This window comes from Callithrix jacchus, chromosome 18 (genome assembly GCF_049354715.1).
Source record: "Callithrix jacchus isolate 240 chromosome 18, calJac240_pri, whole genome shotgun sequence".
In the NCBI taxonomy this organism is placed as follows: domain Eukaryota; kingdom Metazoa; phylum Chordata; class Mammalia; order Primates; family Cebidae; genus Callithrix; species Callithrix jacchus.
This window is the reverse complement of record NC_133519.1, coordinates 34,521,243-34,548,347: the sequence shown is the minus strand read 5'-3', so window position 1 is coordinate 34,548,347 and position 27,105 is coordinate 34,521,243. Positions and strand designations below refer to the sequence as shown.

Here is a 27,105-nt window from a genome sequence, read left to right as displayed (position 1 = left end):
GAATCTTGGCTTATCACAACCTCTGCTTCCGGGGTTCAAGCAGTTCTCCTGCCTCAACCTCCTGAGTAGCTGGGATTACAGCTATGCGCTGCCACACCTGGCTAATTTTTGTATTTTTGTAGAGATGGGGTTTTGCCATGTTGACCAGGCTGGTCTCGAACTCCTGACCTTAGGTGATTTGCCTGCCTTAGCCTCCCAAAGTCATTTTAGTTCTTTAAATGTTTTGGTACATAAAGCTGGTGTGCTTTCCACTTAACAGCTTTCACTGAAACTCCTTTAGAAATTTATGCAACTTTGGACTCAGCCTGTCTTTTATTCAAGGAATTCTAAGTCTGTGAACTGGCACAAGTTTGGAAATTGATTGAAGGATCCTGACTTTCTGATTTTATGATTCAAATTAGACTTTTGTTCACTTTACCTAGAACTTTTCTGCTTATATCGCTCAAGTAAGAATTTAGTAGGCTTCCTATCTATTTCACTTGTAGGAATACCATGATCAACCAATCAGTGCCATAGATTGGTGAGAATCAGGCTTCCTCCTGTGCCTTGACTCTGCTGTCCATCATGGTAGCCATGCCCACCTTGCTTTTGGCAGTTTAGTGCCGCCCTCTGTCATCCCAGGATCTAATGATTCCCACTGCGTTTACGTTTCCCAGTTTAGGGCTAGCAGTTCCCACTGTAAGTTCTAGGCCATAGATAAGAGTGTCACAAAGTTCTTTTAAAATGCTGGGACTCCCCTCACAGATCTATTTTTCACAGTGATGTGGGGAAAGGTGTGTCCTCTGTCTGGGCACAGTGGCTTATGCCTTTAATCCCAGCACTTTGGGAGGCCGAGATGGGTAGATAACTTGAGGTCAGGAGTTCAAGACCAGCCTGGGAGGCAAAGTGCAGGAGCATGATCTCAGCTCACTGCAACCTCCACTTCCACAAACGATTCTGGTGCCTCAGCCTCCTGAGTAGCTGGTATTACAGGCACGCATCATCTCACCCAGCTAATTTTTGTATTTTTAGTAAAGACAGTGTTTTGCCATGTTGGCCAGGCTGGTAGCATGTGCCTATAGTCCTAGTTACCTAAAAGGCTGAGGTAGGAACACTGTTTGAACCCAAGAGTTCAAGGCTGCAGTGAGCTATGACTGAACCACTGCACTCTAGCTTGCAACAGAGCAAGACCCTCTTTCTAAAAAAAGAGAAAACCAAAAAAGATATGTCCTCTGGACATTCACAGGTGAGTAAGTAGATCTTAAAAGATAAACCCACTCTAGGACCAGGCGAGGTAGCTAATGCCTGTAGTCTCAGCACTTTGGGAAGCTGAGGCAGGTGGATCACCTGAGGTCATGAGTTCGAGACCAGCCTGACCAACATGGAGAAACCCTGTCTCTACTAAAAATACAAAATTAGCCAGGTATGGTAGCCCGTGCTTTTAATCCCAGCTACTCGGGAGGCTGAGGCAGGAGAATTGCTTGAACCCAGGAGGCGGAGATTGCGTTGAGCCGAGATCGCGCCGTTGCACTCCAAACTGGGCAACAAGAACGAAACTCTATCTCAAAAAAAACCCAAAAAACCACCCACTCTAACATTCCTCTCTCCCTAGGCCTTTGAACGCCTTCCTCCAAAGTAAGCTGAAACAGGCCTGGCATTTCCAGTTCATTTACTGGGGGCCAAATTTGGTCCATATTCCAGCTAGCAAACCAAACTGTTAGAGACCTTTCTAACTCCCTGAGTTGCAACATTAAGTGCAGAATCTCTAGTTAGTTTGCTCATAACAGTAAATTTGGCCTGATCCAACTCGATGTTCCCTCCACCATGATCCCACACCCTTTATACCACTCCCGCACATATTCCCCAGGTTTCTGTTTATATGAATTAGCAAAATCAAATCGTTTTTTTAGAGTATGAGCACTTTGATGGCTCACACATTGCACCTCACCTTTAGGAGCCTTCTGAGACTTAAGTCTAGTTATAGATCTAGAAGCATAGAAAGGTGTTGGGGGTAGGTCTTGAGGAGAATCAGTGGTGTCTTGCAATGCAGCTGCCTCAGGAGAGGCCATTAACGTTTCCTCAGGCACAGCCGGTTTAATCTTCTCAGATGGGGGTGGATGGCTGCTTCCACTGGCAAAGAAGGCTCATCAGAATTTAGGGATTTAATGTTTCTATATCCATAAAAGACTTCCCCCATCTCTCCATTCCAATTTACAGATCTCGTTTCTTTTCAGTCAATGCCCTCACTTTAGTGTTAGTCACCCTGCAGAGGTTTGGAATTCAATTTGTGCTATAATTCAGTCATTTGCAGGATAAGATTCTGGATTTGATTTTCAGCAGCCTCAGACATAAAGTTTTCTGATCAGATATGTAGTGCCCAAGCTGGGAATTTGAATCCTTGAGCACATCCATTTCTTTTCTCACTTCATCCGTTGCCATTAGGAGTAACCAACATATCTCATTATACTCATAGTTTGACAAAAATGTTTAAAGGTATGGTATATGTGGTTACCCAGAACCTTATTCTTTTTTTTTTTTGAGATGGAGTTTCGCTCTCTTGACCCAGGCTGGAGTGCAATGGCGCAATCTCGGCTCACCGCAACCTCCGCCTCCTGGGTTCAGGCAATTCTCCTGCCTCAGCCTCCCGAGTAGCTGGGATTACAGGCACGTGCCACCATGCCCAGCTAATTTTTTGTATCTTTAGTAGAGATGGGGTCTCACCATGTTAACCAAGATGGTCTCGATCTCTTGACCTCATGATCCACCCACCTCGGCCTCCCAAAGTGCTGGGATTACAGGCGTGAGCCACCGTGCCCGGCCTCAGAAACTTATTCTTATATGTCTTTGATTAGAAGTATCCAATTGTGATATTTTGCATGTATCTATTGCCACCCATACCCATGGACTATCAGTGCACTCTTTAGTACTGGAAATAGTAATTAGTGTCCTTAAGCTAATTCAGTTAGAGAGCCAAGTCCTGAAACTCTAGAATCAATTCAGAGAACTCATCCTTAAGATTCTGCTCCTTTAGAGCCACTCTCAATACCAAAATTAGTCAGGGTTCTCCAAACAGAACCAGTAGGATATGTGTGGGTGTGAGTGTGCACTTTTTCTTTACATAAATATAAATAGATTTAGCTGGGCGTGGTGGCGTGCACCTGTAGTCCCAGCTACTTTGGAGGCTGAGGCAGTAGAATTGCTTGAACCTGGGAGGAGGAGGTTGCAGTGAGCTGAAGCCACTATCAGCTTGGTGGCAGAGCAAGACTCCATCTCAACAACAAAATAAATAACTATACATGATTGGAGCCAATTTCTATCTATCTATCTATCTATCTATCTATCTATCTATCTATCTATCTATCATCTATCTATCTATCTATCTATCTATGCCAGCAGGAGGCTTGGTAAGCCCAAAATCTGCAGGGTAGGCTGGCAGGCTACAGACCCAGGGAAAAGTTGCAATTCAAGGCCAAAGGCAGTCTGCTGGCAAAATTCCTTCTTTGTCAGGGGCATCAGTCTTTGTTTTTTTTGTTTGTTTGTTTTGAGGGGGAGTTTCCCTCTTGTTGCCTAGGTTGGGCTCACCGCAACCTCTGCCTCCCAGGTTCAAGTGATTCTCCTGCCTCTGCCTCCCAAGTACCTGGGATTACAGGCATGTGCCACCACGCCCAGCTAATTTTATTGTACTTTTAGTAGAGACAGGGTTTCACCATGTTGGCCAGGCTGGTCTCGAACTCTTGACCTCAGGTGATCCTCCCGCCTCAGCCTCCCAAAATGCTGGGATTACAGGCATAAGTCACCGCGCCCAGCCAGTCTTTGTTCTTTTTAAGACCTTCAACTGATTGGATAAGGCCCACTACATTATGGAGGGTAATCTGCTTTATTCAGAGTCCCCCAGTTCCAATATTAATCTTATCCACAAAACAGCTTCACAGAAATAACTAATGAGTTTTAAAAGATAAGCCATAAGTGGAGATCTCCAATTGTGGTTTCCCATGATCATAAACAGTTCTATTCCTTGTTGTCTCTATTTTAGTGCTTTCTCTTCACATCTCAACTTGGTGCTATCTGACTTCTTCCTCTCACTATTTGACACTTTGATAAAGGCCACCTGCTATTACCAAATCAACTAAGGTGTTTCACCCTTTTCTTTCCAGACCTCTTTGCTTTTCTCGACATTGTTGACCACTTCGATCTCATTTCCTTTGCCTTTGTGACATGACTCCTGGTTGTCATCTCTCTTCCCTGTCTTCTCCAAGTGTTCATCCTCTGCCTGTGCCCCAGTGTTGATTTTCCTTAGGCAGGTTCTGCTCTCACCCCTCTGCTAGTCTCACCACTTGCTTATCTTTGGTAATTTCACCCATTTTGTTTGGTGACAGTGAATATGTGGCAGATATAGGCATTCAGTACATATTTGTTGAATAAATGGTGGCTCCCAAATATATCCCTAATGCTCTGAACTGCAGAATCTCACCTACTGACCACTGTGTACCACTGGACATACCTATTTGAACGTCCAGAGGCACCTCAAACTCTGTATGCTCAGAACTCAACTCCATGTATCTCTCCTCTTCAAACTGCCTCCTCCTGCATGCCACTGGCTATTGTTATTGCTTGCTGCTGTCCCATTTGCCTTTCCCTCAAGTCAGCCAAGCCAAAAATTTGGTCTTCATCCTAGAATCCTTCCCTTTTGTCACCTCACCTCACCTCCCTGAATTTAATCAGAGCTCTGCCAGTGTTCACCTTTTACTTCCGGACCCACTCCTTCCTTTCCATCCTAGGACAAATGCCGGTCATTTTAAGTTCATGTTACTGCAAGAGGCTGGAGGCTCCTAGATGGCCTCTCTAATGCTAGGCATATTCCCTTCAGGTCTGCCCTCCCAGCTGTTGCCAGAGGGATCTCTCTTGGGCAGATTTAATTGTACCACTCTTCTGCTAAGATCCTCCATCACTCCCTATTATTTCTAGAATGTACTTAAGTCCTTAACTTGACTCATTCCTGTCCTCATTATCTGCCATTCCCTTCCTTGTACTTTATTGATTTTTTTTGCAACGTTTCTGCTGCTGTTTTATGTCTCTTTGATTTTGTATATGATATTTTTACTCTTCTGATTGCCCTTGTCCCTTATTTACCTGGCTAACTCCTATTTAGCTTTCTCATCTCAAATGTAATCTCAAAGCCAACCATCTGCCTCTAAGCTTCCTCTATCTCTTTATCTAAAATTATGGGTTTTTTTGTTTGTTTGTTTGTTTTATTTTTTGGTTTTTTTTTTGAGATGAAGTTTCGCTGTTGTTACCCAGACTGGAGTGCAATGGCACGATCTCGGCTTACCGCAACCTCTGCCTTCTGGGTTCAAGCAATTCTCCTGCCTCAGCCTCCCGAGTAGCTGGGACTACAGGCGCACACCACCACGCCCAGCTAATTTTTGTATTTTTAGTAGAGACAGGTTTCACCATGTTGGTCAGGCTGGTCTTGAATTCCTGACCCTGTGACTTGCCCACCTTTGCCTTCCAAAGTGCTGGGATTACAGGTCTGAGCCACCATGCCCGGTCATGTCATCTTTTTTATGTAACCATCCTAGGGATTGTGAAGTGGCATCTCATTGTGGTTCTAATATGCCTTTTTGCTAATGATTTAGTGATTCTTGAGCACCACTAATTGCTTATTGGCTATGTGTATCTTTGGAGAAATGATATTCATGTATATTACCCATTTTTAAATTGTTTCATTGTTGATTTGTAAGAGTTCTTTATATATTTGGATACAAGTCCCATATATATGATTTGCAAATTTTCTCCTGTTCTGTGGATGTCTTCTTGCTTTCCTTAGTAGTTTAAAGCGGAAAAGTTTTAAATGTTGGTTAAGTCCAATTTACTTATGATTTCTTTGTGCTATCTAAGAAACCATTGCCTAATACAGGATCACAGAGCTTACTCCTATGTTTTCTTCTAAGGGTTTTATAGTTTTAACTCTTACATTGAAGTCTGTGTTTTATTTGAGTTAATTTTTGTATATGATGTGTTTTACATATTGTACTTTTCATTTAATAATGGGAGATCTTGGGAGATCATTCTATTCCAGCACTAAAGAACCTCCTCACTTTTCTTCTGATATGATGGTATTCTCTTATGTTGATACGTCATAGCCACTTTAAACAATCCCTCAGTGAGGGAAATTTACATAAATATTTGGGTTTGGAAATTATTTGAAAATGACATTGTGGCTTGAAAGTTATTTCAAGATGCAGTTTGACCGTTTCATGGATTTGGCTGTTCCAGGCAGCTCTCGCCATTCTTCAGAAGCCCTGGATTAAATCCCAGTCCTTTGGGTAGAATGACCTGAAGGAATTCAAGAGATTTCATTCCATTAAATGTTTATAGCAAGTCAGGAAGCAGAAGGTTCTTTCAGTTATCTGAAAATAGCTGGAAAAATATTTTCGGAGGAACAAGGTGCTCTAAATTTTGTTGTACATTCTAAGGTTGAGTCAATTTCAGATGACTTAATGGCATGTGTTCTTTTAGTCTTTTGTTGAATGGTTGTCAGTGTATATAAATCAAAGCCAGTAGTAATCCCGACTTCAGGCAATACAGGCAGCCAATTCAGTAAGATACAAAATATCTGGAGATTATGAAACATGTAGGTTTCTTTGTTAAAGAGGAGGCTTAGGGGAAAATTTTGAAATATGTCAACCCTTTACTAATCTGCAGAGGCGTATTTGGCCACTCGAAAGTAAATGAAAAAGGTTAATAGAAAGGTAGGATTAGTATGGCTTTACCTGTAATACAGTTCTTCACCAAGAGACTACTCTTATTTTATACACCAATCAAATGAGTGTGATGTCACAAAAAAGAACTTTAAAATATTTAAATCCTGTTTCTGTTCTTTTTTTAAATTAAAAAATTTTTTTTTTTGAGACGGAGTTTTGCTCTTGTTACCCAGGCTGGAGAGCAATGGCGCGATCTCGGCTCACCACAACCTCCGCCTCCTGGGTTCAAGCAATTCTCCTGCCTCAGCCTCCTGAGTAGCTGGGATTACAGGCATGCGCCACCATGCCCAGCTAATTTTTGTATTTTTAGTAGAGACGGGGTTTCACCATGTTGACCAGGATGGTCTCGATCTCTTGACCTCATGATCCACCCACCTCGGCCTCCCAAAGTGCTGGGATTATAGGCATGAGCCACCGTGCCCAGCCCTGCCACCGCGCCTGGCCCCCTGTTTCTGTTCTTTATGATATGGATCCCTTCAGTAAGTTACTTCCTTTTCTGGGCTAGAGTATTTTCATCTGTAAAATGAACATGAACTGCATGAGTTTTCAAGCCTATAATAGATTAGAATAATTAATTAGAAGTGAAACAGAGGTTACCTGAGGCAAGCTGCAGTCTGCAGTGGCCACAGCTGGCCTGGTCTGCGTGGAGCAGAGAGTAAGAAAGTTAAAAGCATTTACAAAAGTTCAAACATAATCATGGCTGGGGACATCTGATTAAGAGCAAATAGTCCAACATACCTGAGTGGCCCCACAGGGCACACTAAGTTATATTACGTTCCTAAGGTCTACAGAAGTTCTGAGTTCCCAAATAAAGGTTACATGGAATACTATAGTTCTTTCTTTTGCCGTTTTATTTTAATATAATTTCTGATTTACAGAAGGGTTCCAAAAGAACACAAAGAATACCATCTATCCTTCACTCAGATTTTTCGAATGTTAACGTTTTATTACATTTGTTTAAATCTTTCCCTCTCCTTCCTCCCCCTCCCACCTTGTATGTGTGTTTCTGTACCACATGAGTGCACTGAAAAATGCTGTTCCTTTATTTCTAAATAATTTAACCTGTGTTTCCTGAAGACTAAGGACATCGTGTTATATAACCGCAGGGTAATTATCAAAATTAGGAAATGAATATTGAAACAGTAGCAGTACCATTATCTAATAGATAGACTTTGTTTGGATGATGCCCATTGATCCAGTAATGTCCATTAGAGCAGAAGAAAATCCAAAATCATGTGATTTACTTAAGTCATTATGTCTCTTTTATCGCCTTTAGTCTGCAGCACTTCCTGAGTCATTTTCTTTAAAATTTTATGTTAGGCCGGGCTCGGTGGCTCAAGCCTGTAATCCCAGCACTTTGGGAGGCTGAGGCGGGTGGATCACGAGGTCAAGAGATCGAGACCATTCTGGTCAACGTGGTGAAACCCCGTCTCTACTAAAAATACAAAAAAAAATTAGCTGGACACGGTGGCGCGTGCCTGTAATCCCAGCTACTCAGGAGGCTGAGGCAGGAGAATTGCCTGAACCCAGGAGGCGGAGGTTGCGGTGAGCCGAGATAGCGCCATTGCACTCCAGCCTGGGTAACAAGAGCGAAACTCTGTCTCCAAAAAAAAAAAAAAAAAATTTTATGTTAATATTTTTAAATGTACATCATATAAGCCAGTTACATAGTAGATTGCCCCTCCTTCAGGTGTGTCTGGTGATTTAGGCTATCCATATTTGGCAGGAACACCACAGAAGTGACCTTCTGTTCCTCCCAGTGCCTGATCTGAGGAGAAAGGTGTTGTTCATTTGTTCCACTACTGGTGACGTCGGCGTTGATCCTTGGTTAAGGTGTTGTCTGCCATGTTTCTTCACTATAAAGTAACTATTTTTTTCCCTTTTGTAATTAATAACTACCTTGTTGGTAATTCTTTGTAACTAGGTAACTATCATGTTTCTCCTTAAACTTTCACTCACCATATTGTCTTTCTATGAAGACGGAAGGAAAATAATACATTTTAGTAAGAGTCCCATCAAAATGGTTGTGGTGTTTAAACAAATAACTTGAAGGAACATGAAGTAGTCATTTGAAAAATATAATCATGTAGAATTACTTACTATTAGAAATTAAATGTATGTAATACTTAGTTTTTAAAACTATCCCTCACATAGCTAAAGTTATTAACTGGTTTATACATGTAAAAATAATTTCATTTGTTAGTATTTTTGTTTTTGAAAAATTTAGAGATGAGTCACTCATAGAAATTTTCTATTTGTCCAGTATTGGAGGAAGAATGAAACTAACAAAAATCCTTTGGGTAAAAACTATTCCAATAAATTGTCTAATAATTATTCTAAACGTCTCTTCTTTTCCTCCCTTTTTTGTATATCTTTACAAATCGACCAAAAAGTCCACTGTTACTTTACCAGCCTGCTTAAAAATCCGCTGTGGTGCTGGGCACGGTGGCTCATGCCTGTAATTCCAGCACTTTGGGAGGCTGAGGTGGGTGGATAACCTGCGGTCGGGAGTTCAAGACCAGCCTGACTGACATAGAGAAACCCTGTCTCTACTAAAAATACAAAATCAGCCGGGCATGGTGGCGAGTGCCTGTAAACCCAGCTACTCAAGATGCTGAGGCAGGAGAATTGCTTGAATCCGGGAGGCAGAGGTTGTGGTGAGCTGAGATCGTGCCACTGTACTCTAGCCTGGGTAACAAGAGTGAAACTCCATAGGCCAGGTGCAGTGGCTCACGCCTATAATCCCAGCACTTTGGGAGGCCGAGGAGGGTGGATCACAAGGTCAAGAGATCGAGACCATCCTGGTCAACAAGGTGAAACCCCGTCTCTACTAAAAATACAAAAATTAGCTGGGCATGGTGGTGTGCGCCTGTAGTCCCAGCTACTTGGGAGACTGAGGCAGGAGAATTGCTTGAACCCAGAAGGCAGAGGTTGCGGTGAGCCGAGATCGTGCTATTGCACTCCAGCCTGGGTAACAAGAGCGAAACTCCGTCTCAAAATAAAAGAAGAGTGAAACTCTGTCTCAAAAAAAAAAAAAAAAAAAAAAAATCCTCTGTGGTGCCTGCTTCCTACAGGATCAAGTTCCAGCTCATCTGAATTCAGTCTACCTTTTCATCTTAAAACTTTTCCTCTATTCCAGCCAAATTAATATCCATAATTCATTTTTAAACACATCTCACGTTTTTCTTTCTCTGCAAAATGCTCTTTTAGACTATTTTGATTCTTCTCAGTATACCAGATAAAATTCAAGTGCATCTTTTATAAAACATTCCCTGATCTCTTTGTTTTTCAGATTTTGACATTAGCTGCATGTAGTCTATTTGCTGCTTTAGGGAGATGGTTTAGTAGGAACTTATCTTAGGGAAGATAAGGTGGCATAATCAACAATAAGATACAGACCATGTAGTGCTGACTCCCTGCTTGGAGGGCCGTTGTCCCATCCCCTGCACTGTGCTATACCCTGCACACTGTAGGGACACAAAGTTTGTTGTATGCATTCTCACGTATATGTCCGTGTACAGTATCTAATGAGACCTTATCCCCCTCAGAACTTAGGACTTATTATCTATTCAATAAATGGGTTGTTTAATTGATACTATCTTTTAAAAATTCTGATAAAGCCAGCATCTGAATAGGAAGCGGGTGCAGATGTTTCCATTCCTCTCTCATATTTTACTTTCAAGGGTGAGTGTTTACACTTTGAACTCTTTCTGGCAATGGTGAATTAGTGCTGATTAATCTGTACTCTTTTGCCAGATTTTTCTAGAAGTCAGAGAGAGCTTGACTGGGGTTAGGCATCCATTTAAGAGCAGGTTGGTTTTCTTATTTTAGGAAAAAAAAGATAGTGCTTATATGTTTCATTATTAAACACTTCACTTTACAGGAATCCTAAAAATTCAGTGTTGTCTATTCACTCCTTTTGAAAGGTTCTTTGAGAGCTCTCTAACCACCAGGAAGTACAGTAGGTGCTGGGCACACTAAAGCCAAGTAACGTGACGTTCCATGGCTCAAGGGGTGTGAGTCTAACAGGAGCTGGAGTTAGTTGCAGGGGAGATTGTGCTTTTCACTGAAAGGTGTGTCAAGTAGACTACAGCCATAGAGTCATGTACAAGAAATACTGAAGAGTGTGGCTGAAGAAGAGGTGGTAAGATCAGGGAGAGCTTTACCAAAGTCACTGTAAGCTCAGCTGGGTGTGGTGGCTCATGCCTGTAATCCCAGCATTTTGGGAGGCTGAGGTGGGTGGATCACCTGAGGTTGGGAGTTCGAGACCACCCTGACCAACATGGAGAAATCTTGTCTTAAAAAAAAAAAAAAAAAAAAGCCCGGGCTTGGTGGCTTAAGCCTGTAATCCCAGCACTTTGGGAGGCCGAGGCGGGTGGATCACGAGGTCAAGAGATCGAGACCATCCCGGTCAGCATGGTGAAACCCCATCTCTACTAAAAATACAAAAAATTAGCTGGGCACGGTGGCGCGTGCCTTTAATCCCAGCTACTCAGGAGGCTGAGGCAGGAGAATTACCTGAACCCAGGAGGCGGAAGTTGCGGTGAGCTGAGATCGCGCCACTGCACTCCAGCCTGGGTAACAAGAGCCAAACTCCGTCTCAAAAAAAAAAAAAAAAGAAAAAAAGAAAAGAAAAAGAGCACACTGTAAGCTTTCAGAGATGGGCCTCGTTCCAAGCCGTGTGAGTGCAGCCCTGAGGTATGCTGGCTACGTGGCATGTTGAGGGAAGTGAGAGCAAGCTGATACCAGCTCACCACCAACGGCCTTTGCCAAATGTAAAGCAGGAAAAGGGGGGTTACTTTGAAAAAGCCTAGGGTGCCATGCTGAGAATTGTGGACTTTATGAAGCAATGGAGGAAGTTTTAAACAATTTTTAAATAAGAAATTGTAATGGACAAATCTGCATTAAATTCAGATTTAATTAAGAATGTGCCGAAAGGATAACTCGACAGTAAACACAACTCAAAAGTACCCATAGCTCTAAAAAAGGAGAAGTATTTCTTCCCCCAGTGGTCAAAGTGCGAAACTCTTCCTGTGGTACCCATAGCTCTAAAAAAGGGGAAGTATTTCTTCCCCCAATAGTCAAAGAGCGAAACTCTTCCTGTGGTTGGTTCGTGGATAGGCCGTTTGTCCATCTTCAGCAGACTGGTTTTACACCCTGAAGTAAATTTTAATTTTTTTCTTTTTCTTTATCTTTTTTTTTTTTTTTTTTTTTTGAGACAGAGTCTAACTCTGTCACCCAGGCTTGAGTGCAGTGGTGCGATCTCAGCTCACTGCAACCTCTGCCTCCCGGGTTCAAGCGATTCTTCTGTCTCAGTCTCCTAGGTAGCTGGGATTACAGGCGCCTGCCACCATGCCTGGCTAATATTTTTATTTTTATTATTTTATTTTTTTGAGATGGAGTTTCATTCTTGTTGTCCAGGCTGGAGTGCAATGGCATGATCTCAGTTCATTGCAACCTCTGTCTCCCGGGTTCAAGTGATTCTCCTGCCTCAGCCTCCAAAGGCTGTATTGATTCCCAGCTGGGAATACAGTCATGCACCACGACGGCTGGCTAATTTTTTATTTTTAGTAGAGACAGTTTCTCCATGTCGTTCAGCCTGGTCTCGAACTCCTGACCTCAGGTGATCCACCCACCTCGGCCTCCCAAAGTGCTGGGATTACTTATAGGGGTGAGCCGCCACACGCAGCAATTTTTGTGTTTTTAGTAGAGACAGGGTTTCACCATGTTGTCCAGGTTGGTCTCAAACTTCTGACCTCAAGCAATCCACTCGACCTCCTGGAATACTAGGATTACAGGTGTGAGCCACCGTGCCTGGCCTTTGAATTTCTTAAAACCAAACAGAACAGTGATTTTCAAGCTCTCTTCAACAGATTCTGGCAGCTGGACTCTATTTATTTGAGATGGTCTCACTCTATCACTCAGACTGGAGTGCAGTGGCACGACCGTGGTTCACTGCAACCTCTGCCTCCTAGGCTCAAGGGATCTGCTCCCCTCAGCCTCCTGAGTATCTGGGACTACAGATGTGGCCACAATGCTTGGCTAATTTTTTGTATTTTTGTTAGAGATGGGGTTTCACTATGTTGCCCTGGCTGGTCTTGAACTCCTGAGTTCGAGCAAGCCACTTGTCTCAGCCTCCCAAAGTGCTGGGATTACAGGTATGAGCCACCACACCTGGACAGCTGCACTTTAGAGCTTCCAGATGCTTGATACGCATTTCATTTGTTTCCAGAGTACATTTTCGACCATTAAAATCGCAATAAAGAATAGCATTCACACTTATGGGTGGTTATATATATCATTTGTGGGCTTCGGAGACCAAGGTCATGTTAACTTAGACTGCCAGTGCAGTCTTCATAATAAAGTAGATTTTTGTAATTTCTCTGTATGTAAACTTATACAAATATATTATTGATTAAGAAGGTGAGTAGAGCACCGCCCTGGTATTTTGAAAAATTCAGGTTCATGTATGTGCACAAATACGTATTTTACAAGTGAAAATACCTATACCTGCAGTCAATCAAATGCCAGGCAAGGTGTGGCTCAGCTGCTTCAGGCATGGTCTTATATATAATAGTATCATAAGTGAAGTCCCAACATCTCATTTGTATGCTGGGTAGTAATTACATGTTTTGAATCACCTGGGGGCCTCTGAAAAATCCTGATACGCAGACCATACCCCTTACCAATTAAATCAGAATTCCTGGAGGTAGGGGTGGGAACCAGGCATTCGTATTTTTTTTTTAAACTTAGACTGTTTTAGAGCAGTTTTTGGTTTATAGCAAAATTGAGTGGAAGGTACTGATTTTCATTATATCTCCTGCATGGCCTCTTGTATTATCAGTGTCTCCCACCAGAATGATATGTTATTATAGTTGACGAACCTACAGTAACACATCATTATCACACAAATACCATTATAGTTACCTTAGGGTTCATTCTTTCTGTTGTACGTTTTATGGGTTTTGATACATGTACAAGGACATATATCCATCATTATAATAACATATAGAGTAATTTAGTGTTTTTCAGTAGTTTCATTAGGCATCAGTATTTTTAAATCTTTCAAAATTGTTGCTGTTTTGGAGGATAGGAATATATGCTTATTGCCATCAACCATAGGTATATTCTTTCTAATCTCTAATCCTGTCCTTGTAGTAGTAACTGTATTGGCCTTTTCTGGTTTCAGTTAAATTTTGGTTCACATATCTTCTAACATCTATAAACCTGATAAGACTTGAGAGCTCAGAAAGATAGATTTAAGGTACTGTGGTCTTTTTCCTGAAGAGCAATTTTAATATGCCATTTCAGCACCTGGGAAGTGTAAAATAGGTGTTGAGAGTGCTATTTTCTTATGTATCGGATATGCCTCCAGAGCTTTCAACATGTTCTTTATGTTAAGCATTTTAGTTCACAGTACTCTAGCAGAAGTAAAATCATCTGATTTTTCCTACCACCTTATTTTCATCTGCTTGCTAAGAACTGAGAAATGTTTGGATGCTTTATGCAGGTGATACAATTCAAGCTGACCAACTGGGGCATTTGTGTTGCCTGCTTAATGTTTTGAGCCTTTAGTATTTAATGGAAGCCCTGCACTGTGTAAAATCTCCTAATAGCACTTTGTGCATCCCAGGGACCAGGCACGGTGCTTCTGCTGCTGCACTGTAGATGTTTATTTCTTTGTCTCCACTAGGCTGCCAGTACATTTGAGTAGAGGCTGAGTCTCAGCATGTGTTTGAAAGAATGAATGGTTGATTGAAGAAAGGAGACCATTTATAGGAGAGAGAGAGAGAGATGAACAGGACATACACAGAGGAGGGCAAGAAGAAATCCCAGGGCTTTAAAGAGTCAAGTGATTAGTTCAATGACTGGCCTGATTCAGGACCTTTTGAGCTTTTCTCTTTTGAGAAACAGAAAGATCTTTGTTGGTACAAAAAAGGTTAAGGATAGATATGTGGCCAGCTGGACATCCATCATGAGTGAAAGGAATTGACTGTCAGAGGGATTTGATAATCTTGTGTGTTAGTAAAAGTACATGGATTTTTTGTTGTTGTTGTTAAGACAGTCTTACTCTGTCACACAGGCTGGAGTGCAGTGGCACAATTACAGCTCACTGCAGCCTCAACCTCCCAGGCCCAGGTGATCCTCCTATCTAAGCCCCCTGAGTAGCTGAGATCACAGGTTTGAACCACTGTGTCCAGCTAATTTTGATTTTTTGTGAAGACAAGGGTCTCACTATGTAGCCCAGGCTGGTCTTGAACTCCCGGACTCAAGCAATCCCTCGAGTCCTTCTCTGATCCCTGCCTCAGCTTCCCAAAATGCTGGGATTACAGTCATGAGCCACCGCGTCTGGCTAGATTTTTTTTTTCCTAATCAAATATTTCAAAAAGTGAGTCTCCTTTGGGATGATTCTCTCACCTACACAGAAAGATGATTCTTAAAGGAAACATATCTAAGTCTCCTCCAAGGTAGTGTCCGTGTTCAAACTTGACCCTGAATCATCTCTGCAAAAACTTTTTGTGTTGGAGTTATGCTGAAGCCATTCATTGTAGAGCCAGTTGATTTTTATGAGTGAGCTTATCTGAATTTAGTTTGATATATTGTATTCTTTTTTCATTCATTCATTCATTCATTTTTCCTGACATTCAAACAAATGTTTGTTGAACACATTGTGAAAGGGCTAGGCATTTGTCAGGTTATGAGGGTATAATAGTGAACAAGGTAGATACAGCCCTTTGCCCTCTGAGGGGTACAGACAGCTGGTCATTCCAGTGGGGTGAGGAGAGCATTGACAAGGAAAGGACAGGATGTCGGGGAGCACAGGGTGTGGAGTTTGGGGCAGATGCTAAGAGGAAGTCCCTTGAGATTGAGGCCTGAAGCATAACTATAGACAAAGAGTACAGAAGAGTGTGTTCCTGACTAATGAAAAGCTTAGTTTATTAATACTTAGGGCTTGTTGAATGGAGTATATTTTTGCAGCCACCCCCCTACTTTGTGCCATCCAGCCGAGGAAGGTCCACAATTGCAGCCCTGATTTGCAGGAGGAAGGAACCCACTTCAGCTGCAGGGTGGCCCTGTTCCCAAGAGGAATTTGAGTCTGACCCCATGGTGGCAGCAAGGCAGCTCTGCGCCTGCATTGTCTCCACCAGCACATGTCATCGAGTCAGCTTTACTTTATCCAGCCTGATTGTAGAAGTCACAGTATACACTATGAGGGAATCATGTGTGGAATTCCACTGGAACATTCTGAAACTTAAAAAGTAAAACTTTTATTGCTTTACTAATGTCATCCTGCCTCTCTTAAAATTTTTACTGTAAAAAGTAAAATATATACAAAAGAGTGTATGTGTGTATGGCTTACACCATCAGTATTAAAATGAGTACCCATGTACTTACCACCAGCCTAGGAAATAAAACATTACCAATAGTGTGTACCTTTCACATCCTGCCTCCTCCACCCTGTTCCAGTTGTAACTACCCTGAATTTGTATTTAGTGTTCTCTTTTGTTCCTCTCTTTTAGTATGTTTTAAGAAGTCATATTTATGCTTATTAGGAGATACTACAGTATCAGACTGTTGCTGTGTACCAACAGAGAACAAGAGGTAGGCCAGAAAGCTGTTTAAATAGATTTCTTGATTGTACTCTTAAAAGAGTACAAAGCAGGAGTTTATACTGGTAACATCAAAGTGCTTAAAAAAATTCAAAACGAAAGCCTTTTTCAATTTCAAGGAAAACCTTAACAAGGTTTGTTAAAAAGATAAGGTTTTTAGGGGCAGGGTGCTGTGGCTCATGCCTGTAATCCCAGCACTTTGGGAGGCCAAGGCAGGTGGATCATTTAAGGTCAGGAGTTCAAAACCAGCCTGACCAACATGGTGAAACCCTGTCTCTACCTTAAAAACTACAAAAATTAGCTGGGCCTGGTGGTGGGTGCCTGTAGTCTCTGCTCCTGGGAGGCTGAGGCTGGAGAATTGCTTGAACCCAGGAGCCTGAGGTTGCAGTAAGTTGAGATCTCGCTACTTCACTCTACCCTGGACAACTGAGCAAGACTGTGTCTCAAAGAAAAAAATGGTTTTTACAAACCAGTGTGCTATAAATGGACCCTGTAGTAACATGACATGGAATTGGTTCAACCAGTAACAGCTTCAAGATCCCTGCCTATGTTCCCCTCTGCGAAAGTGTTTGTTCCTGATAATGCTGCTACAGTGTATTTCAAATGATTTTATGGTATGCCAGTTTGAATTTACTTGGAGGAAATCATCTTGGCATGTAATTGGGAGACATTATTTACTCTATTATTTCACTATTCAGAATATTGAAATAGGTCAGTCATGTCAGGAAATAGCCTCTTAGGTGAACCATTCTTGAATTTGCCTTTTTCTCTGTGATTGTGATGGATACTGTTTTGTTTTCTATCTTTGCTTTTTTTTTCTTTCTGAAATGTTCTCATTGTCCATCCAAATTCTAAGAGTATTACATTTTGAATATCCTTTGATTATTGTAAAAATGACCCTAGTCAGATGATTCCTTTTTTGATTACTTGTCAGATGACTTTGCAGGCTTTTTTCATTTGAATTGATCTCCTATTTTGAGGGTCAGCATCACTTACTTCATTGCTAAATGATACCTTTGAGCAACGGTATATTTTAGAAAGCTTATTCCCAGAGTATTCTAAGAGAAGGGTTGTTTGGATTTTGTATGCTTATGTTCTTGCCCCTTAAACTCTAGCATAACTAAGTAGGATTCTCTACTCCTTATAGAACCATTCCCCAGAGAGAAAGTAAGCTCAGCTCTCATTACCATGTTGAAGTTTGTATGCAAGTTTATGTGGAGCTCAGAATCCAAAGTTGGCAGGATATGAAAATGTTTGTATATCATTTAATCTATTGTATTTCATTTCATTTCTGTGTTTTTATTCCCAAAACAACTGGGTATTTTTTCCTGAATCAACAGGAGACTTTTTTTTCCATCTATGAGTTTTTCAGCCAAAGCTCTACTACATTTTACAGCCATTTTTGCCACTGTGCCTATGCCATAGTTATAAATCCTCGGCCTCAAAGGAACCTATTTAATATCTTATTCAGATTGGGATTCTAGTCTTTAGTGACATGGAATGTAGATTAGAACAATATAGTTTCTGTATATCTCAATGGTCCTTACATTTGCATTTTTAGCCATTTTAATTAGTTCCTAAAAACTCTTTTTTATGACTCTGTCGATGAGCTATCTGAATTCAACAATAATTTTACTGTATATTCCCATAATACTCCTAGACTCTTAAGAAAAAGTTGGGGGAATGGACAGAGTGAACCATTCCCAATTGTTTAAGAAACCAGTGAGCTCATCTGTTGCTCGGATTGCATGGAATACAGCCTGAGAGGGAAACCTGTGATTTAGTTTCTCTCTTTACCCACACAGGAGAACACTTCCTTCTAACAAGATGCCATTCATGCTCATCACAGTTGGTCAGAAACTGCTGCTCTATGCTTGGTAAAAGTTAATTTGGATTTTAGATGCTGTGTGCAAGGAAACCATGTGCAGTTTTAAGCAAGGATCTTCTCCCTGAAGTCAACTACGTAGAGCACCCAGCTCTCAGTGTTTCACACAGTTGGCCAGTTGGCTACTCTTCCCTTGTCTCTTATGGCATCAAGATTTCCTGGGTACCTTTGGTCTCTTTGTCCATAGCATTCTCTATCAGGGGTACACTCACCATAGGCAGAGGAAAAAACGTGGTGACCAGGGTGGCTGCTGCAGCATATTTGAGGGGGTCAGGTTAGGCAATGAAGTCCGAGAGGTGGCCAGGAGTTAGGTCATGTAGGACTCCGTGGGCCACATGAAGACTGGCCTGATCCTGGCTAATGGGAAACCCTAAGAAGATTTGGAGTAGAAGAGTGATATGACCTGACCTGAATTTTAGCAAGATCTCTGGCCTCTCTGTGGACCAGTTGCTATGAAGTGGGGAAGGCTGGAGGAGGCAGACACCAGTTAGGAAGCTGTCGATATTTAATCTAGGTGAAAGATGACAGTGACTTGGACCAAGATGGTGACACTAAATGAGGCAGAGAGAGATCAGTTTCTAGCAGGTTTCTAAGTAGCTGACAGCTTGGAGGAAAGTTGTGCGAAAGAGAGGAGTCACAAAACAGTCCGGGGTTTTGGTCTCAGCCACTAGAAAACTGGCTTTGCCATTTACTGATTTGGAGAAGACCATGGAACGGAAGTTTGGGGGTGGGAATCACGAGTTTAATTTGGACACACTAAATTTGAGATCATGCCAATTATATCCAAGTGAAGTTGCGTAGGCAGAGAGAGAGAGAGAGAGAGAGAGAGAGTGTGTGTGTGTGTGTGTGTGTGTGTGTAGGTGTAGGTGTCATCAGCATTTGGGAGCATTTGAAACTGGAAGAGGTCACCAAGAGAAGGAATGTTAAACAGATAAATAGTATGAGAAATGATCTGGGCTCTTAATCAAATAGCAGTCAAGAGAACTAGGGAATGAGCAGTCAATGAGATAAGAGAATCAAGAGGGAGAGGCTTTCCAACAGCTAAACTGTTAAAAAAGAAAAAAAGTTTCAAGAGGGAGTAACTGTCAAAGGTTTCAGATAAGGCAGTAAGACAAGATTTGAGAATTAACCATGGAGGTCATTGCATTCCTTAACAAGAACAGTTTCTATGGAGTAACAGAGATGAAAGCCTAAATTGGATTTATTCAAGAGAGGAGAGAAACTGGACAGTGTGAACAGACAGTTCTTTCAAGATTGGTAAAATAAAGGAGGACGAAGGGGCCTGCAGGGAGATGAAAGGTGAAGGTTTTTCCTCTAAACCTGGCATTTAAATATAAATATGTATGTTTATATGGCTGCTGGTGGTAATTCAGTAGTGAGTGAAAATTCAGAAGAAGGGGAATTGCTGGACCAATGAATGTCCTTCGGTAGGCAAGAAAAGATGAGATGTAATGTGCAGTGGAGAGGTTGATTTTGGAGAGGAATACAGACAGTCACTTCGACATAGGAGTGCAGGGAAAGCAGAACCTGCGAGCACAGATGCGGGGAGTTGGGTAGCTGTGGTGTCTGGACATAGGGAAGTTCTCTTCTCATTGCTTCTGTTTTCTCAATGAAATAAGAAACTTAGTCATTATACGGGAGTGAGAAACCTGAAGAAGTGGAAATTTGAGGTTAGAGAGGAAGGTCTAAAATAGTCCTCTAGGGAGATGGAAATCAGATGGATTAGGGCAATGTGGATGGATTGCCAGACCCCATTAAGAGTCCCTTTGTGGTCAGTGACCATAAATTTAAGGTGAAAATAGGCAGTGGGATTGTGTGCTTTTGTCCAGCCATGGTCAGCCACTCTGGTAGAGTTGCAGAGTGGGTAGAGAATTGGATTTAACCAGAAGGGCGGTTTGGCTAGGTGACAGCACTGAAGGGAGAGGTGGGAGAGCCGATTTTGCATGCACAGGGGTGAGTTCAATGGTGGCCCATGGGATTTAATCCGAGTAAGACGAATGATGACATGCTGGGATTTTAGTTTCTGATGCAGCTTAAGGATCAGTGAACTTACGGTTTTGGAGGATATTGAAAAGACAAGAGGTGATGAGTTAGGGAGTAGAAAATCCTGAAATTGCAGTTCTGGAGTGGGTCCAGGTACTGATGATGGGGTCTAGAGCTGTGATTCTCAGCCGGGGCGATTTCACCTCTGAGGAGGCATTTGCAGTATCTGGAGACATTTTTGGTTGTCACAGCTGGAGGCAGGGGAGATGCTGTTGTTAACTACCAGAAGCCAGGGGTGCTGTTCAGCATCCTACAAGGCACAGTACAGTTTCCCACAACAAAGAATTATCTGTCCCAATTGTCAGAAGTGCTGAGGTTGAGAAGCCCTGGTTTAGGGGGTAGGGTAGCAGAAAAACTTCAGTCGAATTAAATCTGAAGGAGTTTAATTGAGCATTGAACGAATCATGAATTGGGCAGCCTGCTGAGCCAAGGTAGGCTCAGAGACACCAGCGCAGCCTCGTGGTAGAAAATTTATGGGCAGAAAAAGGAGAATGACATACAGAAAACCGGAGTGAGGTACAGAAACAGCTGGATTGATTATATCTCGGCGTTTGCCTTATTTGAGCACAGTTCGAACAGTTAGCGACATTTGGCTAAAACTTGGTGATTGGCACAAGTCATTGGCTACAGTCTGTTTATACCTACACTTGTTATAGTTCATAGGGTATAGAAAAACCTTAGGCTGAACTTAAAATATGTAAGGAGGCAGCTTTAGGCTAAACTTGATTGAACAGGTATGGCCATAAGGAATGAGTGGCTGGGGTAGGCCTGATCTTATGTAACCGGATTATAGGAGAAGATAAACGGACTAGGGTTTTAGAAGGTTTATCTTACGACTGATGAAATCTCCGAAAACGATGACAAGAGTAGTATTAGAGGAAAGCGTAGATAGCCAGCGATGAGAGGAAGTTAATTTCCCTGTGTATGGAGCCATTTTCTTTTTCTTGAGCTAGCTGATTGGCTAGCATTGGATTTCACAATCCTGGCTAAGAGCTACATTTTCAAATTAGCCAATGAATGTTGTTTTTTTTTTTTTTTAAGCCGCCTGTCTGTTAACTAGCTTTGGTATAACAAAATCTCTGTCTTAAATAGATGCCTAAAAGCCGTTTGGGAATTTGGTTAGTCTTTTTGCTCAAAATTCTGTGACTGTAAACTTGGACACTTGGTCTAGTTCCATCCTTGTGTCCCAGGATGACAGTTCTTGCAACCAGGCCTTGAGGCAGGGATCTGGTTTAAGAAAATCCTTGAGAAACCTTAATTATAGACTTTAGAGACCGTGGCTTTCCAGTGCTTATCACCATGGAGAAAACTAGTCAAAATCACGCAGACTGAATAAGGGTTGCAAGCCAGTGCTGCTTCCTGGAATAAGCTGCTCTGCTAGTCTAGTCTTGTGCTTTGTCCTTCATTTTGAACTCAAGTGCCCTGAGGCTGCTTTTCTGCCTACTCACAATAGCAAGGAACTCTTTTGTTTGCATCTCCTCTGAAAGAAATGCTTGTTTTGAGGTTTGGACCACAAATAATAATCTATTGTTCCCTATAATAATAATCCACCCTCTTTAGCAGAAAAAAAATCTGTTTGATGCAGTATGGCTATCAGTTTATTTAAAAGAATAGCCAAAAGTGCCCATTGTGTCCTGAGAATAAACATTTGCAAGATGGTTGGGAGGAATGGGGGAGTATTCTTTTTCTCCTTGGCTGAGAGTCAGTTAAGTCCTCAAGGAGAAAAAATTCTGTAAATGACCATCAGTCCTGGCTGACAATACTCTTCCTTATTCTGCCTGTCTGTTGCATTCTGAGAATAATTGCAACACTGCAGATATTTATATCTTGCAGAAATAGATGCAAACTATTTCTTTTAAAAATATTGAAGGTGGGTATTCTTAACAATTTTAGGCCAAATAAGTTTTTTTTCTGACTTTTATTTTCTCTGTGAAAGCATTTCTTTTATAGCAATAAAAGTATCTTCAAATTAGCAATCTTTAACAATTTGGCAAATACTTTTAGTAGCAGTCCTTAAGAGTTCTGCAGCTGCCTATGATTGCAGATCTTGAAAAAAAAGCCATTTTTATATTCCAAGTGGTAGACACATTTTAATTACTGTTTCCTGGGCTTAGGCTAACTGACAGAACTTGATGGGTGAAGTGACAATGTGATATACAGTGCAATCAGCTGTTTCTTAAGTACATACTTACCTAGCACACTGAAATATTATGGTAGGTATAATTTCACTAACAAAACCAAAATACGCATTTTCTACCTTAAGTTCTTTATAGGAAAAAGATTGGTTAAATAATAAATATGGCTTTAAAATGAAGTGATAGCTAAGGATAGTTTTAATTTCTTTACATATGGAGAAAAGTTCAGTGTGATAACAATTGCAGCATAACAGATGAGCATAAGGACAACTTAAAGACGTAAAAATATGTCTATCACGTCATTAAAAATAGATCATCAGGGAAGCCACCAAGAAGTCCTTCAGTAGGTGAATGAATAAAGTGTCGTAAATCCATACAATTGTATGTTATTCAGCAATAAAAAGAAAGGAGATACCATGTCACAAAAACACATGGAAGAAACTTAAATGCATATGACTAAGTGAAAGAAGCCAACCTGAAAAGGCTACATGCCGTGTGATTTTATCTAGGTAAAAATTTGAGAAAAGGCAAACCTATAGAGACAGTATAAGTTCAGTGTTTGCCAGGGGTGTAGGGGAAAGGAGGGCAGGAATAAATTGGTGTGGCACAGGAGATGCTTAGGGAGTGAAACTATTCTGTATGATTCTGTAAAGGTGGACGTCACTATACACCTTTGTCAAAATCCATGGATCTACAACACTAACACGAACCCTAATGTAAACTATGGACATGCCAGATGTTAATAATAAGGAAACAGGGTGGCCGGGAGGAGTGAGGGAATATGAGAATTCTACTTTCCACTCAATGTTGCTGTAAACCTAAAACTGCTCTTTTTAAAAGTCTGTTAATTTAAAAAGATACATTTAATATAGCCAAACTGGTAAAAATGTCTTAACTAAAAAGCAATAGAAACCTAAACTAGCAGCAGTTGTTCTGTTTGTAGGAAGTACTTAGCTATAGAATATTCTGCCAGAAATATATAATGGCAGTGAATTACTGTATATATCTAGGAACTTTCCTGTATCTTTTCTTGTCTGGCAAAAATGCACAGTGCTATTCATGCTAAGTCCTACTTTTAACTACCCTTATTCCTTTCTCTTCAGTGATAGCTGGAGTATCAGCCTTGGAAGTATATACACCAAAAGAAATCTTCGTGGCAAATGGTACACAAGGGAAGCTGACCTGCAAGTTCAAGTCTACGAATACCACTGGCAGGTTGACCTCAGTCTCCTGGAGCTTCCAGCCAGAGGGGGCTGACATGGCCGTGTCGGTAAGAATGCTTAACTGCTCTTGGCTAGTCCTACCTCACAGGTTTCTTTACTGCTGTATAATTAGTGATCCATTCTTCCGATTGCTCATTTTCAAAATGAGTGTATTTGTTATCTATTGTAGACTTCAAGGCTCTTCTCTTGCTTCAAACTTTCCAGGAAAAAATAAGTTCAGCATCTCTTAAATGCAGCTGGTTTCCTTGTCTTTGCATGTGATTCTCCCCTTGCCATCCCTTCAGTTCCTCTCCACCATCAAATCCCATTCTGAAATTGATCTTAATTAACCACAGTGACTCTAATCAGGATTTATCCTGCATCTTTGCATCTTTCATTGCCCCATATTTATTGGTATTTATTTTATGTGTTCCCAAATTATATATATATATACACACCTTATATACCTTCTGATTTGGTTTTTTTTTAATTTAACATACAGTCCTTCTGACTTAGCAATATTGATTGGGATCTTTCTACGTAGTAGGTTATGTAGGGCCTTCAAAAATGTCTAAAACAGAATCCTTGCTCTTATCCAGAGATGATTAAGGGAAAGGCTGATATATAGATGATTTTGGAGTGAGATGAAGGATGTAACAGAAATATAGCACCAGAGGGTTGAGAAAAAGGTTAGTTAGTAACTAGTGGAGTGCCGGTTATGCAGTGGGTGTTTATCAAACATGACTGACTATACTAGTTCTTGTCTGTAACAGGGGTATTAGGATAAAGTGAGATTATACAAGATGAGTGCTCAGGAGGGGGTCTAGCTCTTGAGTTACTAATACACATAATTTGTTGTTACTGTTGCTCTCCCAGCATGTTAAATGCCCTTCAAATATTGGCACATATTTTGGCACTGTCGCTGCACATTGGCAAGGACAGTCTGCCATCTATCTTTAAGAATACCCAACTCTTCTTCTAAATAGGTAGATTTCTTGATCACCACCTAGGTGTTGGGTCCATCATCTGCCTGTGCCATTTAACCTTCACGGCTCTGCGAGGAAGCCGGGGTGGGGAGGATCAGACACTGACTGGAGAGTTACTCACCCGTGGCCAGACCACACAGCTTAGGTTTGTTTAAACTGCAATACGGTACGATTTCCCTTACATATTATTTCTCAGGTAGAAAAATCTGCTAATAATATTTACTGCCTCATAGGTTTTAGGGACTACCTAAGGCAGTGCTTCTCAGTGCTTTTTAAAATTTATTTTTAAAAGGAGCCTTTTTGACATTTTTTCTTAATCTTTGCCCCCTTCCATGAAATTTTATTGTTGTAGATATCCTCTGTATCTGTTTTACATATAAAAGAGTAAGATTTTCTCAAACCTTTTCACCCAAGAGCCAGTGTTTGCCCCCTTGGGGGAGAATCCCCCCTATGGAGAATGCATAGACTAGAGGTCTTTTTTTTTTTCTTCTTGAGATGGTGTCTTGCTCTGTCACCCAGACTGGAGTGTGGTGGCACAATCGTGGCTCTCTGCAACCTCTGCCTTCCGGGTTCAAGTGATTCTTCTGCTTCAGCCTCCCAAGGAGCTGGGACCACTGGCATGTGCCACACCCCCCAGCTAAGTTTTTGTATTTTTAGTAGAGACGGGGTTTCACTGTGTCTGCCAAGATGGTCTTGATCTCCTGACCTTGTGATCCACCCGCCTCAGCTTCCCAAAGTGCTGTGATTACGGGTGTGAGCCACCACACCCAGCTGTCTAGAGGTCTGTATAAGAGAGGCCCTCCCTTCCATTAGCCATAAGTGTGAGCACAGAATCTATCATGGAAGACATGCAAAGGCATTCTCCTGCTTCACGTAAATATGGCATCAGCATAGAACATACACTAATGTTCCCATAGAGGCAAGATTAAACACATAAGTTTACTCGAGAGTCCAAAGAACTATTTAAACTTGAAAAGATTTCCCACTGAAGTCTTCTGTAAGAGTGGGTGTGAGGGCCATTATTAAAGTTTATAGAAAATCGGGCAATCATCAGGCAGACACCCAAAGGTGATAACCTTCTTTTAAAGAGTGGTTCCATTATGCTGGAAACACTCTTGTAATGTGAGTACATGGAGGTTTACATAACTCAAGACTTAATATTAAGAACATGCTCTATTTCTGATTAATATTTTTAGCTAATCAATTTATACTTATGAGTCTGATTGCAGTTAATCCCAGCATGTTCAGTTATCAACATAGGATCTTTTAATTCCAAAATGTTGGGGACACATTTAATAAGATGAGTAGGTTGCTTTTTGTTTTCATAGATTTTACAGGAAAAGTATATTCAAACCCACTATATTCAAAAGCCATAATATAGATGGCTTTTCTGGCCATGGCCTTGGGATCCATGTGTCTGAAACAGAACTCATTTTTTTTAGGGTAGTCGTGTTCTTCTAGAGATTATTTTTGTGATCATTTTTGTTTTGTTTTGTGTTTTCTGTCCTTTCCTTCCCTATCCCCTACCACATCCCTTCTGTCCCCAAGAAATAAGAACGTTGCTGGTTCTTCCTACTTTGTTTCTGGTGTCTAGCTTATTGTCAGCCTTCCTGCATCTCTGCTGTCTATTCAGCAGTGTTAACTGTGTGTCTGGTCTTGTGCATTAGCCCCTTGTTATTCTTCTGCTTCTGTTTTTTCATCTTTCAGTTCAACCCTTATATGCCAGCAGGTGCGTAGTCTTAGAACAGTTTCACCTTGCCACTGCAGGTTGTCAGAAACCTAGATCCCTGTTGCTGACAACACTTGTCTAGAATTAAAAGCTCATTACACTTTGGCTCAGCCTACCACTTTAGCCTCGCTTCTGTTCTCTTATGGAATCATTTCCAGTGTAGTAAAAATGCTTTGTGCTTTGTTTTCCTACTTCTGAACACTTGCCATTTAAGCTGTACCCCGTCTTTACCTTCTGACTCCTCCATAAAGCCTCTTTTTTTTTCATTTAAAAAAAAAAAAGTTTAGCTCATAAAGCTCACTACCCTTATCTGGGCCACTCCTATAATACAGATCCCTTAATATGACAGTTTTCCTCTTCTTCATCCTCAATATAGGTGTTTTCAGAGGACATGCCTGTCTCACATCATTAGTGTTCCTTACAGCTTTAGCACCATGGCTTATACTTTAAAAATACTGATTGATAATGATTTCTAGCCTTTTCTGTGAATTTTTCACTATTTTATTTTCATCTCTCACTGGTTTGACCAAGGCACTATTCCTCAGTTTGATTCAGCAAACTTTGTAGTTCCTGCTATGTGCTAAATGCTAAGGAGAGATAAATACAACTTATCCCCTGCCTTAAAAGGCCCCCAGTCAATGAGGGAGCCGTCTTGGACCAAGTGGTGGGAAACAGCATCGTGCAGCTCATCCCCGCTGGTTCAGAAATGCGGGGCAGGGAATGTGTGGAGATGTTGTGGGACGGGAAGGCAGAGACCAGATGATAGAAGGA

At 41.3% G+C, this 27,105-nt stretch overlaps 1 protein-coding gene across 7 annotated transcripts in view; it reads left to right on the top strand.

Annotated features, from left to right (window-relative positions):
• Positions 1-27,105, top strand: part of MPZL1 (myelin protein zero like 1) — a 65,745-nt gene that overhangs the window by 16,978 nt on the left and 21,662 nt on the right. For all 7 annotated transcript variants that reach the window (XR_001908074.4, XR_013529563.1, XR_004736678.3 and 4 more), the window contains one exon: positions 23,521-23,687. Coding sequence is in view for 4 of the 7 variants with exons in the window: in XM_078356353.1 (XP_078212479.1) it covers positions 23,521-23,687 (167 nt within the window). In the remaining 3 variants the exon portion in view is untranslated. The remainder of the gene's footprint in view (positions 1-23,520; positions 23,688-27,105) is intronic.